Source organism: Littorina saxatilis, linkage group LG7, assembly GCF_037325665.1.
Source record: "Littorina saxatilis isolate snail1 linkage group LG7, US_GU_Lsax_2.0, whole genome shotgun sequence".
NCBI classification, from domain to species: Eukaryota; Metazoa; Mollusca; class Gastropoda; order Littorinimorpha; family Littorinidae; genus Littorina; species Littorina saxatilis.
In genome coordinates this window covers 13974611-13996182 of record NC_090251.1, presented here as the reverse complement: position 1 = coordinate 13996182, position 21572 = coordinate 13974611, and the positions used below count along the sequence as shown (strand labels likewise).

The following is a 21572-nucleotide window of genomic DNA, read 5'->3' as shown; positions in this document are numbered from 1 at the left end:
TATATTAGCGAAATCTATTTTTTTGGTCAATCGGTATAATATGTCTTTAAAGCCAAACCTGACAGCGCTGCGGTTCCAATCCTCGTTGGCAGCCTCCAGACTGGCTTTGCTGCCGCTGCCCTTGCTAATCTGCGACTCGGTTTGCTGCACGTTTGCCCCTTCTTGCTCCGCACGTTCGTTTCCTCCGGTGTCGCCTCCAGCAGATCCCCCTTCTTTGGTGTTTCCCACCCCGGGCATTTTGTCCGCGTTTTCTGCCACCTTGGACTGAATCAGCTCTACATCCGCTTCGCTGACCAGCGTCCGCTCTATTCCTGAGTCGTCCGCGGTACCTGTTGCAGGACCTTTGGTGTCGTGCGAGACAGTGTTCAGCGCACTGCTGTTGACATCCTCGGTGTGTCCGATGCCCGAGTCATCCCAACCGTCGCCCTCCTTGTCCTCATCCTGTCCTCTTACTGCGTTGTTCTCCACTACGGCGGCTTCCTCGTCGGCTGCATCGGCTCCTGCTTCTTTCTCCTGTTCGTTATTTGTAGCTAGTGGCAGTTCTTCTATCTCCGTAAGTTCGTCAACGTCTGCTTCTGTTGGTGCTTCTTCTTCTTCTGTGGGTGTGTTTCCTGTCGCCTCGGCCTCAACGTTGGGCGTTTCCTTTTCCCTGGTTTCATCTGGTACCGGTGATACTTCCGTGATTGGCTCTTCGGCGATGGGCGTAAAGTATTCTCCGGACATGGACATGGAAGAGCGTCTGATCATGCCGTCGTCAGTTAAACGTTTAGCCTCGTCTTCCGTCAGTGAATCTGATCTGATTCTTGACTCGCCAAATTCTTCTGTGCTTCCTTTCCCTAGATGAAGAAGGAGTTAAACACAAGAACAGGCATTGAAGCGGACCTACAGTACTCAACTACACTGCATAGACAGAGATAGACAGACTGGTAGATAGAATGAAAGGCAAGCAGTCAAGCAGGCAGGCAGACAGGTAGGCAGACAGACAGACACACCCTGATGTACAAAAGAACCAACATGCACATCTTAAACACAACGTCAATTTTGTTTTTCTTGCAAGAAAGACATTTCAACGCAGAAATTATTATATTCGTTTTGCGTTTTATCTTTTCATTGCGTTCTAGACTTTTTTAATACCTCGTACTAAAGGCAGCATTCCACAGTTGTGCTCATTAGACTCCTGCGCGTCTATCCATTCCAACGGAGACATAAGTACCATTTGACTAAAGAACACTTTTCCGTTTCCTATTTGCTATTGTTTTACCCAGCAGACCCCCCGACATTTTCAGTTCATGCATAGCCAGAGAACAAATAATAAAGCAAGAGTGACAGGCTGCTTTGCCGTAAATTTCGTTTATCTTAAGGGTTGAAATGTGTAGAGTATTGGAAAAGAAACCGTAGTGCGAGGTAAAAGATGAGCATGACAATTTGTCCCGCGGCCGCATCAAATTTCGGCAACGGCCACGTTTAGTCTCTAAGTTTGAAAAGCTGTTACTGTTTTTGTTTAGGCGGGAGGTATTCTTCCAACTATTTTGGTACTAATTATTCATTTAAAAGACACCTACTGGAATCACTTGTTATCACAACTTGCACGAGAGAGAACTTCCCTGAGAATATATTACTTTGAGAGGAAATTTGCACAAGAATGTGTTACTTTAAGAACCTTTTACTTTACGGGGAAAAATCACCTAAGAATCCGTTACTTTAAGGGAGAACTGGCCTAAGAGTCTGTTACTTTAGGGAAGAACTGGTTTAAAAATCAGTTACTTAAAGGGAGAACTGACCTAAGAATCTGTTACATTTAAAGACAAACTTATATCAGAACCTGCTGACGGAGATGGAAGAAAAGGATAAGCGTCTGCCGCCAAGAACTATGTTCACTTCAACGGAGTAACAGTGTATACGCTAACAACTTACTCTAGAATTTTACTTTAAGGTAGAACTGACCCAAAATCCTGCCGTCGAAGGTGGAAGAAGAGGAGGAGATTTCCTGGGCCCGTTCCCCTTCCTGAGGGTTGAACATACTATGGTCGGAGCGAGACGTCGGCTCTATGCCCTCTGAGATTATGGATTGATCCTTGTGCACGCCAATCTCGTTTTTCTGGATCAGCAGGTGGGTAGAGTAGACGGACTTGACGGAGTCTGAGCGGTTTTCTCGGTCGTCCATGATGTTTGTCTTGCTGATGGTACGCGCGTTGATGGAGGACTCCTTGGTCAGTGGGATGGACCGTCTCTCCTCCGATTCGTCACCCGCGGGCACTGAGGTGGACGGGTCCTGGTTCGTGCCGCTGGACTTGGTCATGAAGCCCTGCAGCAGGTCCGCCACCGCCACCTTCAGGCACTCCGGTCCGAAGCCAGACCCAGTCGCTGACACCTTTTTCACCACCTGCATGCATAGAAACCAAGAGAAAATAACTTCATCAGTTCATTGTCGTTTTACAGCAGTTTCATGACATTGACTGCAGTCTGCTGTTCCAGCACTCCTTACCGCATAATAATTACGCAGCACTGGTAATACTACGATGAGCAAGATGAGAGCAGACTCAAATGAAAATGTACGTTTTATATGGTGAACTGTTTATTTCATTTTTATTGGAAACTCAGAATCTTTAACGTGCGCATCGGTCTTTGTGAACGCATTTGAAAATGAAGGTGGTTCCATCCCCTCAGAGTCTGCACTGATCTTAAACTTATAAAGAAACAACTGCCCTTCAGCATAAGTAATATGAATCAGAAATGATTTATCTGCTGCTCTAGCTCAATAGACATTTTAGCAAATATAATTTTTGATTTTTCTTACCCAAACGTGATCTTAATGTGACCTCAGAATGTTACTAGAATCAACCAGACTTGGTTCATTTCTCGAGTTCCGCGAATTCTAGAAATGTGTAAGATTTCAAAGCTCTAGATTTTAAAACATTCAACACTCTAAATTTTATAACACTTTGAGAACACTTAAAGTGTTAGGGTGAACACTTAAAGTGTTAGGGTGAACACATTTTTACACTTTTGGAACACATAACGTGTTCTCAATGTGTTATCCTGAAGCATCTTCTGCTACCTGAACACTTTAAGAACACATGGTAAACACTTTTTTCCACAGTGGAATACCAGGTGAACACACGTGTTCAACAAGTGTTCCACAAGTTTGTTTGTTTGTTTGTTTGTTTGCTTAACGCCCAGCCGACCACGAAGGGCCATATCAAGGCGGTGCTGCTTTGACATATAACGTGCGCCACACATAAGACAGAAGTCGCAGCACAGGCTTCATGTCTCACCCAGTCACATTATTCTGACACCGGACCAACCATTCCTAGCACTAACCCCATAATGCCAGACGCCAGGCGGAGCAGCCACTAGATTGCCAATTTTAAAGTCTTAGGTATGACTCGGCCGGGGTTCGAACCCACGACCTCCCGATCACGGGGCGGACGCCTTACCACTAGGCCAACCGTGCCGGCTGTTCCACAAGTGTTCCACTTCGTCTTTTAGTCATGCTCCGAATAAAATAATACATAAGCTGGACAAAAAAAACCGTTGACACTTTTAGATCTGTGGACCTGTCTGCGTTGTCGCTGCGTTGATTTGGCTCAGGATTTTCGATTGTTATCTGTAAGTTGCTTGCTAAGATTTTGTATTATTTCATCTAAGCTTTGTCACTCGTATTTTTGTTGTAACATGTTACTGTTACTTGTTAATGTTAGCTTACTATGCGTCTATGAGTGGACGTTTGAAGACAATTTCTCTAATTTTGCCGTCTCATCGGTTTCAGCTGATCAGTGGACCTTTTACATTAACTCTGCGTTGGTAAACAAACTCATTTGAATTTGATGTTGATTTTTATTCTGGTTCATGAGCTTGGTTTTTGGCTCACGTAAGTGTAGCCTATGCGATGCTAACTTTTGTCTGTGCGTGCGTGCGTGCGTGCGTGCGTGCGTATGTATACATGTCTGTGGTAGAAACTTTAACATTTGACTGAAAACCGAAATACTAATTTTACCTGGTTATTATTCAAGCAACAGCTTCAAAGTATTCAAGCAATTATCAACATTTGTCGGCACGTATGTAGTTAAAGTGTGTATCCAAAGAAAACGGGTGGTGGGTTTTTTTTTTTGGGGGGGGGGGGGCGGGGGGGGGGTAAAAACAGCTGACTGGTTTGTGTCGTGTGTGGTATGTAGACCAGGTCAGGGGTCAAAATTAGGTCAGATCGCGTGAAGGATTGTGGTATAGATACAGTTATCACCGAGCTGCAGTTCGCCGATTCGGAGAAGACGATTTCACATTGTTCGGTTTCGTAGCTCCAGAAAAATAGATAAAGAAGATACCAAAGGAGATTTCCTACAGGTTAATCTGCACAGCGTGTTTCCAGTGTCTGCGCGAGGAAGCGCTGTCGAAAGCGCAGTGTCGATCTGGCCATCTGGAAGTCGTGTCCCCGTAAGTAGGCTACAGACAGACAGATCTAGATTTAGTGTCTCGCACTCTTGCACTGTGTCACCTATGCTTACTGTGTGTGTGTATGTGTGACGGAGTGATTGAGTTTGTGTTACTGTTTGTCGATTTCTTACGTGAGCCTTGAAGGCTTCGCCTCTTGTTTTATCAATAACAAACGTTCCAACAATTTACTTTTCTTGTTTTTGGATTCTGAATTTTGAAACGTTGGCAGTCTCTTTATGTTTGGATTTGAATATTTGGAAGAAAGTGTAGGACTGACCTGAGCCAACACGTGGGGATCGTTGCGTCGCTCCAGGAAGGACAGTCCAACGGCGGCCTGCTCCAGCTGGCTGTGGGGGATCCTGCCGTCGGTGATTGCCTCCGACAGCTCGCTCAGCTCCTCGATCAGCCGCTGCCGCTTGGCTTCCAGCGTGTCCAATCCGGGAATGTTCTTGAGGAGGGTCTTGCACAGGTCGCGGAAGACGTCCTCCGGGACCAGGTTGTCCTGCACGTGGGTGAGGATCTGGTTGGTGGCCTGCAGCACCATATCGCTCTTCTCCCTCACCTCGTCCGACGTCATAGTCACGCGGCTGCTGGACCTCAGCCTGGCCGCCTCGTTGACATCCTTGATGGAGCTCAGGAGCTTGCCCAGGTCGCCCTTCACCTGGCTTGTCCTCCTGCTGCCCGACGCGGACACCGTAAACGATTCGCTCCTCTCCTTGTCCTCATCGGAGTACTTCCTCGAGATGGACATGGACCCCTCCTCGATGGTGACCAGGTCTTCGTTGGGGGACTCTAAGGCTTCTTCAATCACGCGCTTGAAGGCCTTGTCCAGGACGGAGAGCACGATCTGCCTCCTGCCCTCTTGCTCGGCCTCAGCCGCGTCCTTGCAGGTCCCGGCGACCTTCTCGGACAGCATCTTCCGAAGGACTCCGTGGAAGGCCCCGGCCACAAGCATCGCCTCCATGGTCAGGCTCATCACGTTCGGCTCCTCCCCCGGCACGTAGTTGGTCATGAGCGACGAGATGTTCTGCAGGTTGGAGAGGATGAACTCGTCCAGCAGGAAGGGCAGGGACGGCAGGACCATCGATTCCGGCGCGTCACTGACCTGCTGCTCAGAGCTATCGGGGTTGAAGTACTGGTTCTGGCCATGCATGTCGAACAGCACGTCCCGGAACGTCTGCACACACAGTCGTCAAGGGCGTTAACAACCCCAGCTACCTTGTGGCCGTGGTCACCACAGGGAACAAGACATTTTAACAGACGCGGAAGGAACCGTATCACTGAACATTTTTATAATCACAAGATTTTCCATTACAGTCAAAACTGTTGGTGATTCTGTTCTTATACTGGCGGTTCTGCATGTTTTTCATTTGTTGTTCCCTGGTAATACGGTCATTTTGGGCGCTCTGGTTTTCGGCCTTTGGACAAAAGACGATGTTCGGAAATAACTCTGTCAATCCCGACAGAGTTAAATAACTCTGTCAATCCCGACAGAGTTAAATAACTCTGTCAATCCCGACAGAGTTATTTCCGAACATCGTCTTTTGTCCAAAGGCCGAAAACCAGAGCGCCCAAAATATGGAGGCACGCGTCAACACGTGTCCAAACGACGAACACGCCGCAGACGGGCTTACACCTGCCATTACGTCGAACAAATTTCTCTAATGTTTGTGTTATGCAGTATGCCTTCGATATGATGCCCTTTTCTTTCCAAAATATGCACATCGGAGCCAAAATTCGTTGCCGATTGCTTGCAGTGATCCGCTTAGCCGCGTGTGTTTTCCTAAACTCATTTGTCATCAAGCCAAACCCACGTGACCTCAGCCAAAACGCGTTGTCAGCGAAAACGATCATTCCCATAACGAATCGTGAACTCCGATGAGTACCTTTTTGGGAGGAAACGGTATCATAAGCAAGCAATTGCAAGCAGCGTGTTTGTCACTTGGCCACGTGTTCTTCTTCTTCTTCGTTCGTGGGCTTAGACTCCCACGTTCTCTCATGTTCAGGGGTGGGACTCTCTTGTGATGAAAAACGAGGACATTCCTTTTTTCTAGGGGGGTTCGTGGGCATGCTCCCCCGAATGTTGTTTAAATGGTACAATAAAATCTGTGCAATCTGGTGCATTCTGAGACTAAAATTCAACTCGTTTGGATCAGGTAAAAAAGACATTCTCCTCACATCCCCCCCCTCCCCCCAAAAAAAACAAGAAGGGCAAAGCCCATACGACTCACATGCTTACATAGCAATGACATCATACACTAAGAACTGCTTTACACATTTTTCCTACCAAAATACATGTGACCTTGACCCAAGGTCAAGGTCATCCAAGGTCATGCAACACAAAGCTGTTAATTCAAGACATAGGAAGTACAATGGTGCTTATTGGCTCTTTCTACCATGAGATATGGTCACTTTTAGTGGTTCACTACCTTATTTTGGTCACATTTCATAAGGGTCAAAGTGACCTTGACCTTGATCATATGTGACCAAATGTGTCTCATGATGAAAGCATAGCATGTGCCCCACATAATTTTTAAGTTTGAAACAGTTATCTTCCATAGTTCAGGGTCAAGGTCACTTCAAAATATGTATACAATCCAACTTTGAAGAGCTCCTGTGACCTTGACCTTGAAGCAAGGTAAACCAAACTGGTATCAAAAGATGGGGCTTACTTTGCCCTATATATCATATATAGGTGAGGTATTGAATCTCAAAAACTTCAGAGAAAATGGGAAAAATGTGAAAAATAGCTGTTTTTTAGGCAACATTTATGGCCCCTGCGACCTTGACCTTGAAGCAAGGTCAAGATGCTATGTATGTTTTTGGGGGCCTTGTCATCATACACCATCTTGCCAAATTTGGTACTGATAGACTGAATAGCGTCCAAGAAATATCCAACGTTAAAGTTTTCCGGACGGACGTCCGGACGGACGGACGTCCGGACGGACGGACGGACGGACGGACGGACGACTCGGGTGAGTACATAGACTCACTTTTGCTTCGCATGTGAGTCAAAAAACCACCACCCAACCAAACAAAAAACACTTTCACACAACAATGGTAACATTGTAATCGTGCATACTAAAGTAATGAACCATGTATCCATAATCCAATACTGGCAATAGTATGATCCAAGTGACGCCCCAATGCATTGAAGCTCAAAATGACTATTAGTTATCAGAAGTTTTCAGTCAGCACAATTTAACTCTCAAGCCTCCAGTGTTCTGTTCCATCTTCACTTCTCTCCATATCATTCAGTCAACAAGTTATAGATACTGTGATGAAATGGGACGCGGAAAAATAGATTACCCCAGCGGAATTTGTAAGTTGTGTCCGCGGAAATCCACGGATTCGCGGAAAAGTCCCACCCCAACATGTTGTTACGTAGTACGAGTGGAGTTTTACGTGTATGACCGTTTTATCCCGCCATTCAGGCAGCATATGCCGATTTCGGGGGAGGCATGCTGGGTGTTTTCGTGTTTTTATAACCCACCGAACTCGGACATGGATTACAGGATCTTTTCCGTGCGCACTTGGTCTTGTGCTTGCTAGTACACACGAAGGGGGTTAAGTCACTAGCAGGTCTGCACATAAGTTGACCTGGGAGATCGGAAAAATCTCCACCCGTAACCAACCCGGCGGCCGCGGCCGGATTTAAACTCACGACCTAGAGGGTGTTTCACCTGAAGGATAGCGTCGTGCAGAGCATAGATGGTAGAGGCCGTCCACACCGATGAGTTGGGCTTCTGTTTCAGCTTGGTGTCCGTGTCCGTGTCCGAGGCCATGCCGCCATCCGTGACGGACAGCCGACGATCAGGGGTCACCCTGAATTCAACCTGAAACGCAAGAACGATCCTTCAAGATGCTGCATTTTTGCTCAAAGCCAAGGAAATTGTGAACTCAAAGTCAGTGGAATTTCGCATGCCGATTTCCGAAACTTGCCGCATTTTTGCCCAAGGAAGTTCTGAACTCGAAGTCACCGTGAATTCAAGCTAAAACTTCACTACGACCCTTCAAGGTGGTGCATTTTTGCCCAAAGCCAAGGAAATTGTGAACTCAAAGTCAGTGGAATTTCGCATGCCGAATTCCGAAACTTGCCGCATTTTTGCCCAAGGAAGTTCTGAACTCGAAGTCACCGTGAATTCAAGCTAAAACTTCACTACGACCCTTCAAGGTGGTGCATTTTTGCCCAAGGCCAAGAAAAACTGTGAACACATTGTCAGTGGAATTTCGCATGCTGAATTCCGAAACTTGCTGATCACAAAACGTCTGAGACAACCTCATCAAAACATGCAATATCCTCCCCCCCCCCCTTTTTTCAATCGATTTTAGACGGATATTTCCAAGACTGGCTGTTCTTTGGTGATTTTGTCTTTTGGTTTCATCGAAACGAAATGGAAGCGTGTGAATTGAGCTCTAGAATTCTCCTGTACCCATCTCATTTTGCGATTCAAAGCACATCTAAGTTTGCTGTTTCTTCTTGCAGGAGGTCTGACATTTTTGTTTTAACTACGCGTGCCCAAGACTGTTTTCCCCGGCATCTTCGTGTACGGTCACACATTCTAATTCCACTCTCCATGCACGTATACACACTCAAACGAATCACTCCAACCGATCTCGCAGACCTTGTTGTCTTCAGTGTCGATGTGCAAGCGCTGGATGAGACAGTCGACGATCTTCTTGGCCTTGTGCAAGGTGTGCGGGTGCTCCACCATAGAGGCCGACCTTGGCCTGGACCGGACAGATGGGTTGGGCGAGGTTTTGCCCGCCGCCGGCAGGCTCGTGATGCTGTGCCTGTGGCTCACCGAGTCCGCTTCTCTCATGGAGGCAGTCAGGTGGAGTAGGTCCAGCTCAGAACGCACGGCGTACAGGGTGGTGGTGATACAGGTGGTTATGTTGGACCAGTCCGTCTGGAAGCAAAAAGAAAGGCAAGAGTCCGCTTGTTATGTTGGATATTCAATTCAATTCAATTCAATACAACTTTAGTATCTGAATGCAACAGACAGACATTTTTCTTTTGGCTCGTGTAGAAAACGAGCCACAGGTCGGCAACAGAGTTGCGCCCCTTATCGTGTGTGAGTGATTGTACCGTAAATAATATATATATATATTATGTTTTTGTTTTGTTTTTGTTTTTTAACTTAAAGCTTAATTTAGGACCGCCTTTATGATAATACTTTAGAGGTTCTTCTTCTTCTTCTTCGTTCATGGGCTAAAACTCCAATGTTCACTCATGCTTTTGCACGAGTGGGTTATTACGTGTATGACCGTTTTTACCCCGCCATTCAGGCAGCCATACGCCGCTTTCCGTGGAACTTTAGAGGTTCAAAGTCTTAGTCTTCATCGGTGCTATTAAACTAAAGAAAAAAAGACAGAAAGTAAACGAACGGAAATACGAAAATATACAATACATCAGAATCCTTGCCCGTGGTGATGGGACATAGAAGCCTGCCCGAGTTTAGCCCGTCGTCGATGGATCTGAAGGTGTTGTTGATGATGATCGTTGCTATGGAGTCCGTGCTCATTACCTGCACTTGTTCATCCTCCTGTTAGGAATAAAAGAGTGATTCTATACCAGGGCACAAAGCCCGTTTACAATGGTCATCATCATAATTACCACCATCAATTAGAAAACAAGCTCATGCCATTCGGACACTAAGATCAAAAGCACCGTAGTCCAGCATCGCACTGGTCATTTGCCCCAACTTGTTGTCAACTATCACCACAATCATCATCATTATCGCCACTGCCGTCATAACCACAACTTTCGTCATCATTCCCGTCACCGGTTTATCATCTACACCCATCGCCACCACCATCATCACCACAATAATAATAATAATAATAATAATAATTGTCAGTAAGTACTGGTGTCACATGACTGATGTGAACCAGTTGATTGGCTAATGGCGATGCGCTAAAACTGTTAGCGCACTCTTGGAGTGCGCTTACTTTTCCACAGAGCGTATTCTTCCGCCCTTTGCCTAAGCGAGACTGTGCTCTCATCCTCAGAATTAATTAATGACATGTAGCTTATATTCTCCACAATACCAAATGACCATAAATTCCCTGCTTCTCAATTAAAGCAGAAGTGGGTTTTTTTCTGACAGATTGCATGTGCCTGTGCCAGTGCCAGTGATCTAAAAATAGAAGGCGCTGTGTTTCATCTAATTTTCGCCGACTTGCATAGATTCTTCTCATATGCCGTGTTAGTGGCATGTAGCTTATCATCCACATTACCAAATGATGAGTTAGTATACAATTCCCAGCGGATAACAGAAAACACAAGTGTTATTCCGATAACGTACCAGCTAGACCAGTTTGGAAGACTGACTCGATCGACTCTGTAGCAGACTACACAGAAATACGACTACATCAGTTCAGTAAATGAATGGTTTCCGAATTATTATTTCAAGGCAAGAACAATCGTAATCGAAAACGTGTAAGGTTCAGAACGTTCTTACCATATATAAGACTTATTACCAGCCTGCCTCATGCGTGCAGACTCAGTGCAGACTGCAGTGGTTCCATTGCCCAGGTAGCCTAGCAGACGACATTAACCCCGCTCAGCAAATTAACATGTTGGGCAAATGTGAACGAAAAAACGATGGCGATATAATACGTGTAGGGTTCAGAGCATTCTTACCGTTCATATTTAGTATCAGACTCTCCGATGAGTGAAGATACAACACGAGAAATATGCCACATTTGTTTTGAAAATGTGCGAACCGTCGAGTCCCGCTTCGAGTCAATTCAAGGGGAGTCACTCCGCACAGTCAATCCGTCGAAGCTCGACTGGAGGTTTCGAATCGCAAATAATGAAGAGCACAGTCCTTTCTCCGAGTTCAAATGAGGTCTCTCTGAAAGATCATCACTGTTCAGATTAACGCTACACTGGAATTTACCAACAGAAATTAAAATGCGTGTGACGAAAGCACGACACACTTGAGACACCCCACACAAAAGTAGATCTTTACTGTACACGACCTGACCACACAGTTCTGCCTATTCAAATGCACGTTGCAAAATGTGCGTTTGGAATCTTCTTTTTTCTATGGCGGTACTGACAATAATTATCGTTATTGAAACAATCCCAGTGCACTAAGGGATTTATAGAGCAAATCTCGAAAATAATTATTGAACTCAGCGCAATGCGCTTCGTTCAATAATGAATTTTCTCGATTTGCTCTATAAATCCCTTAGTGCACTGGGATGTCTCAATAACTTAAATAATAATAATAAAGGTATTTATAGGGCGCAAATCCTAAAATAGTTTTAAGCGCCTTAAAATTTTCAATATAATAATCTTAATAACGGCAACAATACACATTAAAAACAAATAAACTTTAAATAAATGGAAGCACAATTACGTACACAATACGCAATTTTAAATGAATCTATCGTTATCAACACAACCATAATCACTTCCACCACCACCGCCGCCTCCGTCGCGATATAACCTTCGTGGTTGAAAACGACGTTAAACACCAAATAAAGAAAGAAAGAACCACCATTGCTTGAGTATGTAATCATCCATGCATTGTTCTTGTCATGATTAAAATTGAATAAAATTTTTGTTTAAAAAAAAAAAAAAAAAAAGAACCACCGCCGCCACCAGGAACACAAACGCTATAAAGAATAATAAATAAGCATCACTCAGGGTGTCTTACACATTCTTCGTTTTCATCCATGTGCTTGTTAACATGCTCGAGCAGTTCCTGTGCGTAGCTCGCCATGGCAGGCTCCAAGTGAGAAAAGTGTTTGGATGGTACTGCAAGACAAACAGAGGGACGGACAGTAATGGCCGTTTTCAAAATCTTTGTATCTGGTTTGAAATGGAACATGAAGAAAAAGGAGGACATTTTGATATATGGACTACCAAACAAGCTAAGAAAAGCAGATGCGCCCCTTCTGAAGGCCTTAAACCTGCTCCCCCCCCTCCTCCTCTACCGCTCCCTCCCGTAAATTTTTTAATTTTAATTTTGTTCTCGTAAAAGCAAAGGTATTCCCTCTTTCACAACCCATACAAACCCGACAGAGTTATTTTCGGAATTCTTCTATTGAACACTAACAGACCTGGTTTGCGTTTGACGGCCACGCTGTTGAAATCCTTGACTAGCTGCTCGAAGACGTCGGGTGTTTGCAGCCTCTCAGCTAATGTGGGGAGGAAGTCAGCGCCCAGACGTTCCAGAGTGTTCTGGATGGTAATGCGGGCGATCAAATTGGTCTCGTGGCTGATCTCCATCTCATTCTCGATGCGTGTCTGCAAGGGAAGGGAGGCAACTCGTTATGGGTCGGCAACGGAAGGGAGGAAACTCATTATCTGTCGGCAAATGAAGGGAGGCAACTTGTTATGGGTCAACATGGGAAGGGAGGCAACTCGTTATGGGTCGGCATGGGAAGGGAGGCAACTCGTTATGGGTCCGGTCGGCGTGGGAAGGGAGGAAACTCGTTATTGGTCGGCATGGGAAGGGAGCAAACTCGTTATAGGTCGGCATGAGAAGGGAGGAAACTCGTTATAGGTCGGCATGAGAAGGGAGGAAACTCGTTATAGGTCGGCATGGGAAGGGAGGAAACTCGTTATAGGTCGGCATGGGAAGGGAGGAAACTCGTTATAGGTCGGCATGAGAAGGGAGGAAACTCGTTATAGGTCGGCATGAGAAGGGAGGAAACTCGTTATAGGTCGGCATGGGAAGGGAGGAAACTTGTTATAGGTCGGCATGAGAAGGGAGGAAACTCATTATAGGTCGGCATGGGAAGTGAGGAAACTAGTTATAGGTCGGCATGGGAAGGGAGGAAACTCGTTATAGGTCGGCATGAGAAGGGAGGAAACTCGTTATAGGTCGGCATGAGAAGGGAGGAAACTCGTTATAGGTCGGCATGAGAAGGGAGGAAACTCGTTATAGGTCGGCATGAGAATGGAGGCAACTCGTTATAGGTCGGCATGAGAATGGAGGCAACTCGTTATAGGTCGGCATGGGAAGGGAGGAAACTTGTTATAGGTCGGCATGAGAAGGGAGGAAACTTGTTATAGGTCGGCATGGGAAGGGAGGAAACTCGTTATAGGTCGGCATGAGAAGGGAGGAAACTTGTTATAGGTCGGCATGGGAAGGGAGGAAACTCGTTATAAGTTGGCATGAGAAGGGAGGAAACTTGTTATAGGTCGGCATGAGAAGGGAGGAAACTCGTTATAGGTCGGCATGAGAATGGAGGAAACTCGTTATAGTTCGGCATGAGAAGGGAGGAAACTTGTTATAGGTCGGCATGAGAAGGGAGGAAACTTGTTATAAGTCGGCATGAGAAGGGAGGAAACTTGTTATAGGTCGGCATGAGAAGGGAGGAAACTTGTTATAGGTCGGCAAATTGTTATGGGTCGGTATGGGAACTTGAAGGCAACTCGTTATGGGTCGGCATGGGAAGGGAGGAAACTCGTTATGGGTCGGCAAGGGAAGGGAGGCAAATCATTATAGGTCGGAATAGGAAGGAAGACAACTCCTTATGGGTCGGTAAGTGACGGAGGGAAGCTCGTTGTGTCTGCAAGGGAAGGGAGGCAACTCGTTATGGTTCGATAAGGGAAGAGTGGCAACTCGTTATGGGTCGGCATGGGAAGGGAGGCAACTCCTTATGGGTCGGTAAGTGGCGGAGGGAAGCTCGTTGTCTCTGGAAGGGATGGAAGGAAACTCGTTATGGTTCGATAAGGGAAGGGGGGCAACTCGTTATGGGAATGCAAATGAAGGGAGGCAACTTGTTATGGGTCAACAATGAAATCCAGGCACCTTGTGTGAGTCTGCGAGGGTAGAGGGGAAGCTCATTAGGTAGGCAAGGTAGGCAACCCGTAATGGGCTTGCAAGGGAAGCAACTCGTTTTGTGTTATGTGTTGTTTTTTTTGCAGGGCAAGGGAAGCAACTCGTTTTGTGTTATGTGTTGTTTTTTTTGCAGGGCAAGGGAGGCAACTCATGGTGTCTGCAAAGGTAGAGAGGCAACTCGTTACGGGAATGCTGAAGAAGAAGAAGAAGAGTTACGGGAATGCTGAAGAAAAAGAAGAAGAAGAGTTACGGGAATGCTGAAGAAAAAGAAGAAGAAGAGTTACGGGAATGCTGAAGAAGAAGAAGAAGAAGAGTTACGGGAATGCTGAAGAAAAAGAAGAAGAGTTACGGGAATGCTGAAGAAGAAGAAGAAGAGTTAGGGGAATGCAAAGGAACGGAGCAATTCGTTTAATGTCAAGGGAAGGGAAGGCAACTATTAATGTGTCTGCAACGGCAAAAGGGGGATCACTCGTTATGTATCTGCTAGGCAGAAAGGCAACTTGTGATGTACGTGCAAGGGAAGGAAGGCAATTCGGTATGCGTGTGCAATGTATATGAAGGCAACGTGTCAGTAATGAGAGAGGCCTGACAAAACATAAGATGAACATTGATCGTTCTTTTCATTATGGTAGACAATCATGTGTGTTTCTACGATTGAATGTGTGATCACAGAGATGGCAGAGACAATACTTATTCTGTTGTTTTTGGTTTGGTTGGCTTTTTTTCTCTCAAATTTAATTAATCAGATGAAGTCGGTGTCCCACAGACGGCTAGAAAAAGACAGGCACAAAGAAGAACCATACGACAAATAACGCCACAAATCTGTCAAGAATCTGTAAATGAAGTACGGACTATATTGTCGCGTGTCACTGCGCGAATGGGACGGTCTGTTCACGACTGTCGGGAAAGTCAGGTCACGTGATCTAGGCGTGGTCAGGTAGGATTTCTCAAATAGCCGACAACGAAGGCGGTTGTGCGGTGGGTATTCGCCAAGACGTTGGGAATATTCAGAGCCGGTGTTAAGTCAGATGGATATGACTAAGCTTGGTCTAAAGACAGACGAGCAATAGAGAAGGCATAGTACCCTTTTCTCTGTGGAGCACAGAAAAAGTATGTATACGTTGGTTGCATAAATGATGTAAACTGAGTATTGAGCAGTGACAGGACAGATATAAACAAGAAATTCCTCCGATAGGAACTACACCCCCGTCAAAGGGAAATAACCTTCTCAGTTGGTGGCAGTGAGAATGGTTATTTCCCTTTGACCAACGGGGGTGTCCGTCTATACCAGGCCTTGTATAATTTTAATCCACCAATAACTCCCTAACCGTGTGTTTGACTGGTCCCAATTTTTGTAAGGACCGTCTCAGGAATGTATAGAACCTGTTCACCAAGTTTGGTGACGATCGGTCCGTTCATTCTTGAGATCTACTTGCGAACACAAACACATCGAGTGAAACCTATACACACCTCTATACCGGGGGTGTAAAGACAATAACCACAAGTAGGTGGTAGGTGAGAAATGTTAGGCGTAGCGTTGAGAGAGAGGGGATTACATGGCCAGAATTATTTCCACGGGCTGTGTCAGCGTTCAGTCGAGTTTTGAAATGAAGGGAGACCAAAATCCCGTGAGACTGAGGTAGTGTGCAATCCGTGAAAAGATTGAATGTGTGAAATGAAGTGAGTTGTGAACATGAGAAAGAAAGTAGCTTCATCAGGATTGTGAGAAGCCTGTAGAGATATTATGTATGACAGTTGCAAAGAGAGAATACATTATATAAATGTGTTATATAATATGTGACCCTCCACCACGAAATGAGTGGCATGTCACCTCGCGCGGTTCTGCGCTAGGCTTAATATAAGTCCGGGGAGTGTCTTATAACAGTGTGAGGGTCACCTTAGTCACAGGCTTATAAACAGTTTTCGCTCTTTTCTAAAACGGTTTTCACCACTAGATAGAGCATAAAAAACTCTATGAAAATGTAAAAATATGAAAATCATGCAAAGGTGACATGCGACTCATTCCGTGGTGGAGGGTCACATATATATAATGCTTTGTAATGTTGTTGTTGTTGTATGTCCGTGTCTCTGTGTGGGTGAATGAACTAGAAACAGACTTCTCTTCTACGTCCATTCAAGTGTGACTCACTGATGGTTCTCTTAATTATCAGGGTTCCCGTGCGAGTTCCCAGTCGAGTGACCATCCAGTCTCCATACCTGTTGACTGCGATTACGAGACCCGAGCTGACTGAAACTTGCAGTGATGGGACAGAGGAATCTGGATAGAGAACCCTCCAACCAGATTGGCAATGGCCGTCCTCTAAACCAGTAACCCGTATCAACTATCCCCTTCCCTGATTCCTCCTTCTCCATCACCCCCATGATTGACACTTCTTCTTCTTCCTCTTCTTCTTTGTTCATGGGCTTAGACTCCCACGTTCACTCATGTTTTTAGCACGAGTGGATTTTTACGTGTATGACCGTTTTTACCCTGCCATTCAGGCAGCATACGCCGATTTCATTGACACTTAAATAGCTGGTCGACGCAAACTTGAGTCAAGGCTAGGCGCAAGGACGACTTCACGAGATAGCTCTTCAGCCCATACGCATGAGTGAATGTAAATGTGATGGATGAAAGTATTAATAACTATATAAAACAATGCAGAACTGGATAATCGCTGTTAATTGTTTTTTCGGGTGAACGAACCACCTTCCGGAGTCTTTCTTTATATACGCCCCTTTTCCCGTCCTGACAAAATCAAACCCAGTCTAATATGAAGAACACACACACACACACACACACACACACACACCCACACACACACATACACACCCACACACACACATACATACACACACACCCACCCACACACAACCCCATCTCTTCACCCCCAATCCTCTTCACCCCCCCCCCACCCCCCAACACCACCACCACCCCCTCCACGCAAAAACACAAAGTACCCACATCCGAAGCACTGCTGGAACCCGACCGACTGTTCGATCGTGGGACCTTTTGCTCTTCGGCAGCTCCGAACTTGTTCTTCACATCTTGGTCAACCCCGTCACCTTTGGTCTTCGCCGTATCCTCCGTTACAGGATGACACACTGCCGGGTTACTCGCTCTCTCGATAGCGGCGCTGCTTTGAGTGGTAGGGCGTCTGTTGTTGGTCGAGTCTGGTGGTATCTCCACTGCCTGTGGTAGGATGAGGGCGAAACATTGGAAAGGTGTGTAGGCGTGGAGGGAGAGGGGCGTGGTGGAGGAGCGGATAGGGGTGGGCGGTTGGGGTTGGGGGAATGGTGGGAATGTGTGTATGCGCAACAGAGAGAGAGAGATGGAGAGAGAGAGAGAGAAAGCGAGAGAGAGAAAGAGAGATAGAGAGAGAGAGGGAGAGAGAGAAAGCGAGAGAGAGAAAGAAAGATAGAGAGATAGAGAGAGAGAGGGGGGGGGAATGGAGAGAGAGAGAGTGATAGACAGAGTGTGCGCGTGTGCGCGCGCGCGTTTGTGTGTGTGTGTGTGTGTGTGTATGTGTGTGTGTGTGTGTGTGTATGTGTATGTTCGTGTACGAATTTGTGTGTGTGCGTGATATTTGATGTAAACGTGTACATGTGTGTGTGATACAATCATCAAACAATAGTTTTCCCTCCTTTGTTCTGATCGTCTTGTAAATCACAATAAGGCCACAAACAAAATTGTCTGTTTCTGGTAACATGGCTAAAAAAAAATAGGGTCGGTAGGTAGGGATTTTTTTTTTAAATTTTTTTTTTTTACCCCAAATGTAGACCAATAAAACTAACTTTAAAAATCGCGCAAAGAGACTGGATTCACTATACATAGAGACAAGACACTCAACACATTTACAAATCGTCAGCGGACTTTCGTTTTCACACGTTTTTGTTGTTCATTTTCTCACCCTGTCCTTAATTACCACCAAAAAAAAAAAAAAAAAATTTTTGAGTTTGGAAAAAAAAAGTTTAGGGTCGGCGCCGAAATTTAGGGTCGGTCGGGTGACCAGAAACAGACAATTTTTTGGGGGGCCTAATCATATTCGTCCAGATGTTTACAAGTGGCAAGAACATCCTTCGAATTGGACATGCAACACAAATTTCCAGCCCGGCTGTTTTCTGTGCAAAGCAGGAATGCAGCGGTTGACATCGGTATCAATTACAAACTTCATTGAACAAAACATGTCACATCTGCCCTGAAAGCAGCCACGCTGTCGAGAAAAGGAATGTGTCCAAACCCAGGTCTATGCTCTTATCCCTTGTCAAGGGAAGGGAAGGCAACTATGAATGTGTCTGCAACGGCACAAGGGGGATCACTCGTTATGTATCTGCAAGAGAGGCAACTTGTGATGTACGTACAAGGGAAGGGAGGCAATTCAGTATGCGTGTACAATGTATATGAAGGCAACGTGTCAGTAATGAGAGAGGCCTGACAATACATAAGATGAACATTCGTTCTTTTCATTATGGTAGACAATCATGTGTGTTTCTACGATTGAAGGTGTATTCTATGATCACAGAGATGGCAGAGACAATACTTATTCTGTTGTTTTGGGTTTGGTTGGCTTTTTTCTCTCTCAAATTTAATTAATCAGATGAAGTCGGTGTCCCACAGACGGCTAGAGAAGACGCGCTGTGGTTTGTATGCCTGTTGTACAGGAAGCTTTACATTAATGACGCCCAGGGTAGGCGTAGTTCTCGCAAGAAATGTCACACGTTCAACGCTTCTGACTTAATTGCGAATGCACACGACACGCGGAGAGTTACGCGCACGGAGGATCTATGGGGGAGCAGCAAAATTTGACTGTTGCGCTACGTACCCTAACTACATTCAGTCTAACCCCTAACCCGCACCCACTCCACTATTATTCACATCGTCATTATTTTGCCAGCCCCCCCCCTCCCCCCGCCCCCCTGTTGAGAACCTACCGCCTTGGTAGCCGCACTGATGGCCGTGGCGGACCGTGGGACCTGTCTAATGGAGTTGAGTAGAGACAGCAGCGTGGTCTGGATGAACTGGTTGAGGATGTTGGGATCCACGCTGGAAAGCATGTGTGCTGTGGCCGCCATCCCCTCTGCCACCTCTTCGCGAGGACCACTGTCCAATGACAGCTGAAACCACACAGATAGAAGTAGTTGTAGTTTGCACATTTTGACAAATTGACTTATTTGACCTTAAATACTATCACTCCGCCTTTTCTTCGCAAGGAACTCTGTCTGGTGATAGCTGCAATCAGATAGATAAAAGTACAGTTGGCAAATTTGGACTTATTGACTAATTTAATCTTGAACACTATTGTTCTGCCAATGTTTTTGAAGGACCTCTGTCCAATACTAGCTGACACCACACAGATACAAGTACAATCAAAGCTGGCAGATTTGGACATATTGGCTCATTTGACCTTGAGCCCTATAGTTCTGCAATCTTTGGGAAGACTTTTGTTCAATGATAGCTGCAATCATACAGATAGAAGCACTGTAAAAGTCGGCAGATTTGGACACATTGACTAATTTTGCCGTGAACCCTATCGTTCCGCCAATTCTTTGGGAAGATTTCTGTCAAATGATACATGTAGCTGAAACCACACAGATAAAAGGACAATGAAGTTTACCGATTTGGACAAATTGACTAATGTGACAGAATGTGCGCTGTCTCTCTCTCTTACTAGCTCTGATTCTGACTATCTCTCTCTCTCCCTCTCTCTCTCTCTCTCACTCCCCCCCCCCCCTCCCACTCTCTCTCTCTCTCCTAAACCTCCAGGAATGAACAGCAGAAGCCTTACCTTGGAGAGTTTCCTGACCAGTCTGCCGAAGTAGATGGACTTGTCTTTGCGCCACTCGATGTCCTGCACGATGTTCATGATGATCTGCTCCAGCTCCTTGGGGTTGGGCCTGGCCTCGGGCGGAAGCAGCTCGCACGCCACCGCGCGGAGAAACTCACAGGTGTGGGTCGTGGAGAGCACCTTTTGGTCCAGCGCGCTGCGAAGTTCCAGAAGAATAGAGACGAGGAAGTTGATCATCTTGTTGACCAGGGGGCAAGGCTCCTTGCTGTGCTGCTGGTGGAGAACCGCCATGCCCGTGAACATGTAGGTCACCTGGATGGAGTTGAGAAAAGGAGAAACTCTGTTGCATAAGTATTCCACATTATCAGACTATTTTGTATGTTTCACATACCTCTCGACGAGAAAATGTAGGGGTATTCAGACCTCCTGTCGAAAATTGAAGAGATAGCATCGATACAATTGTTTGTATCTTTGTGTTTGCAGGGTTCCTGCAGGGCAGAGCTGATACAATTCAATGAGTTTTCAAGGACATTTCCAGGACCAAATAAATGCTTTTCAAGGACATGATTTTCCTCAAATTAATGCAAAGCACCAAGCTTACCTTCAGTTTTTCAAGTCTGCAAACTATTAGTCATTCAGTAGTTGTTTCCCTTGCCAACTTCCGGGAAGGGAAGCAACTACGGGTGACTAGTAATAGTTAGTTCGTCTACTTTCGTTTTCACTCGATCTTTTATTCTCCCAAAATGTGTGTACTGTATTTGACGAAAAAAAAGGGGGTTGCATTTTTTTTAAATAAGACAAGCTGCTGACGAAATGTATAGGCAACAATTTGGAAAAATCAAGTACTTTTCAATGACTATTTAACAAAACTCTATTTTCAAGCACTTTTCAAGGCCTGGAAAAGGTTTTCCAATTTTCAAGGAGTTTTCCAGGGTTCAAGGACTCTGTACGAACCCTGTGTTTGTTCTCTTCCTGTGATGGCGTAAACCCTATAGTTTGTCCTTAGCTTGGCGAAGTCGATAACGCGTTTTCGGTAAAATGACCGCGAAGTCGGGCGGGGATATAGCTCAGTTGGTAGCGCGCTGGATTTGTGTTCAGTTGGCCGCTGTCAGCGTGAGTTCGATCCCAGGTTCGGCGGAAATTTATTTCAGAGTCAACTTTGTGTGCAGACTCTCTTCGGTGTCCGAACTCCCCCCCCGTGTACACTACATTGGGTGTGCACGTTAAAGATCCCACGATTGACAAAAGGGTCTTTCCTGGCAAAATTGCTTAGGCATAGTTAATAATTGTCTACCTATAGTATACCCGTGTGACTTGGAATAATAGGCCGTGAAAGGTAAATATGCGCCGAAATGGCTGCAATTACTGGCCGTATAAAATTTCATCTCACACGGCATCACTGCAGAGCGCCTAGAACTGTACCCACGGAATATGCGCGATATATGCCTCATTGATTGATTGATTGAAGTCTTAATCTCTTGACAAGCTAAGTAAGGGGTGTTCAGACCTCCTGCCGAAAATGAATGAAGTAGCATTGTTTACATGCGTT

General features: G+C 45.6%; 1 protein-coding gene across 1 annotated transcript in view; it reads right to left on the bottom strand.

Moving 5' to 3' along the window:
- LOC138970126 (uncharacterized) overlaps positions 1 to 21572 on the bottom strand; it is a gene marked incomplete in the record, with an annotated part of 63209 nt that overhangs the window by 3449 nt on the left and 38188 nt on the right. The window contains 11 exon segments of the mRNA XM_070342607.1: positions 59 to 836; positions 1945 to 2383; positions 4709 to 5608; positions 8115 to 8267; positions 9057 to 9341; positions 9843 to 9977; positions 12102 to 12202; positions 12508 to 12694; positions 17203 to 17430; positions 19170 to 19352; positions 20024 to 20335. Coding sequence (XP_070198708.1) covers positions 59 to 836; positions 1945 to 2383; positions 4709 to 5608; positions 8115 to 8267; positions 9057 to 9341; positions 9843 to 9977; positions 12102 to 12202; positions 12508 to 12694; positions 17203 to 17430; positions 19170 to 19352; positions 20024 to 20335 — 3701 coding nt within the window.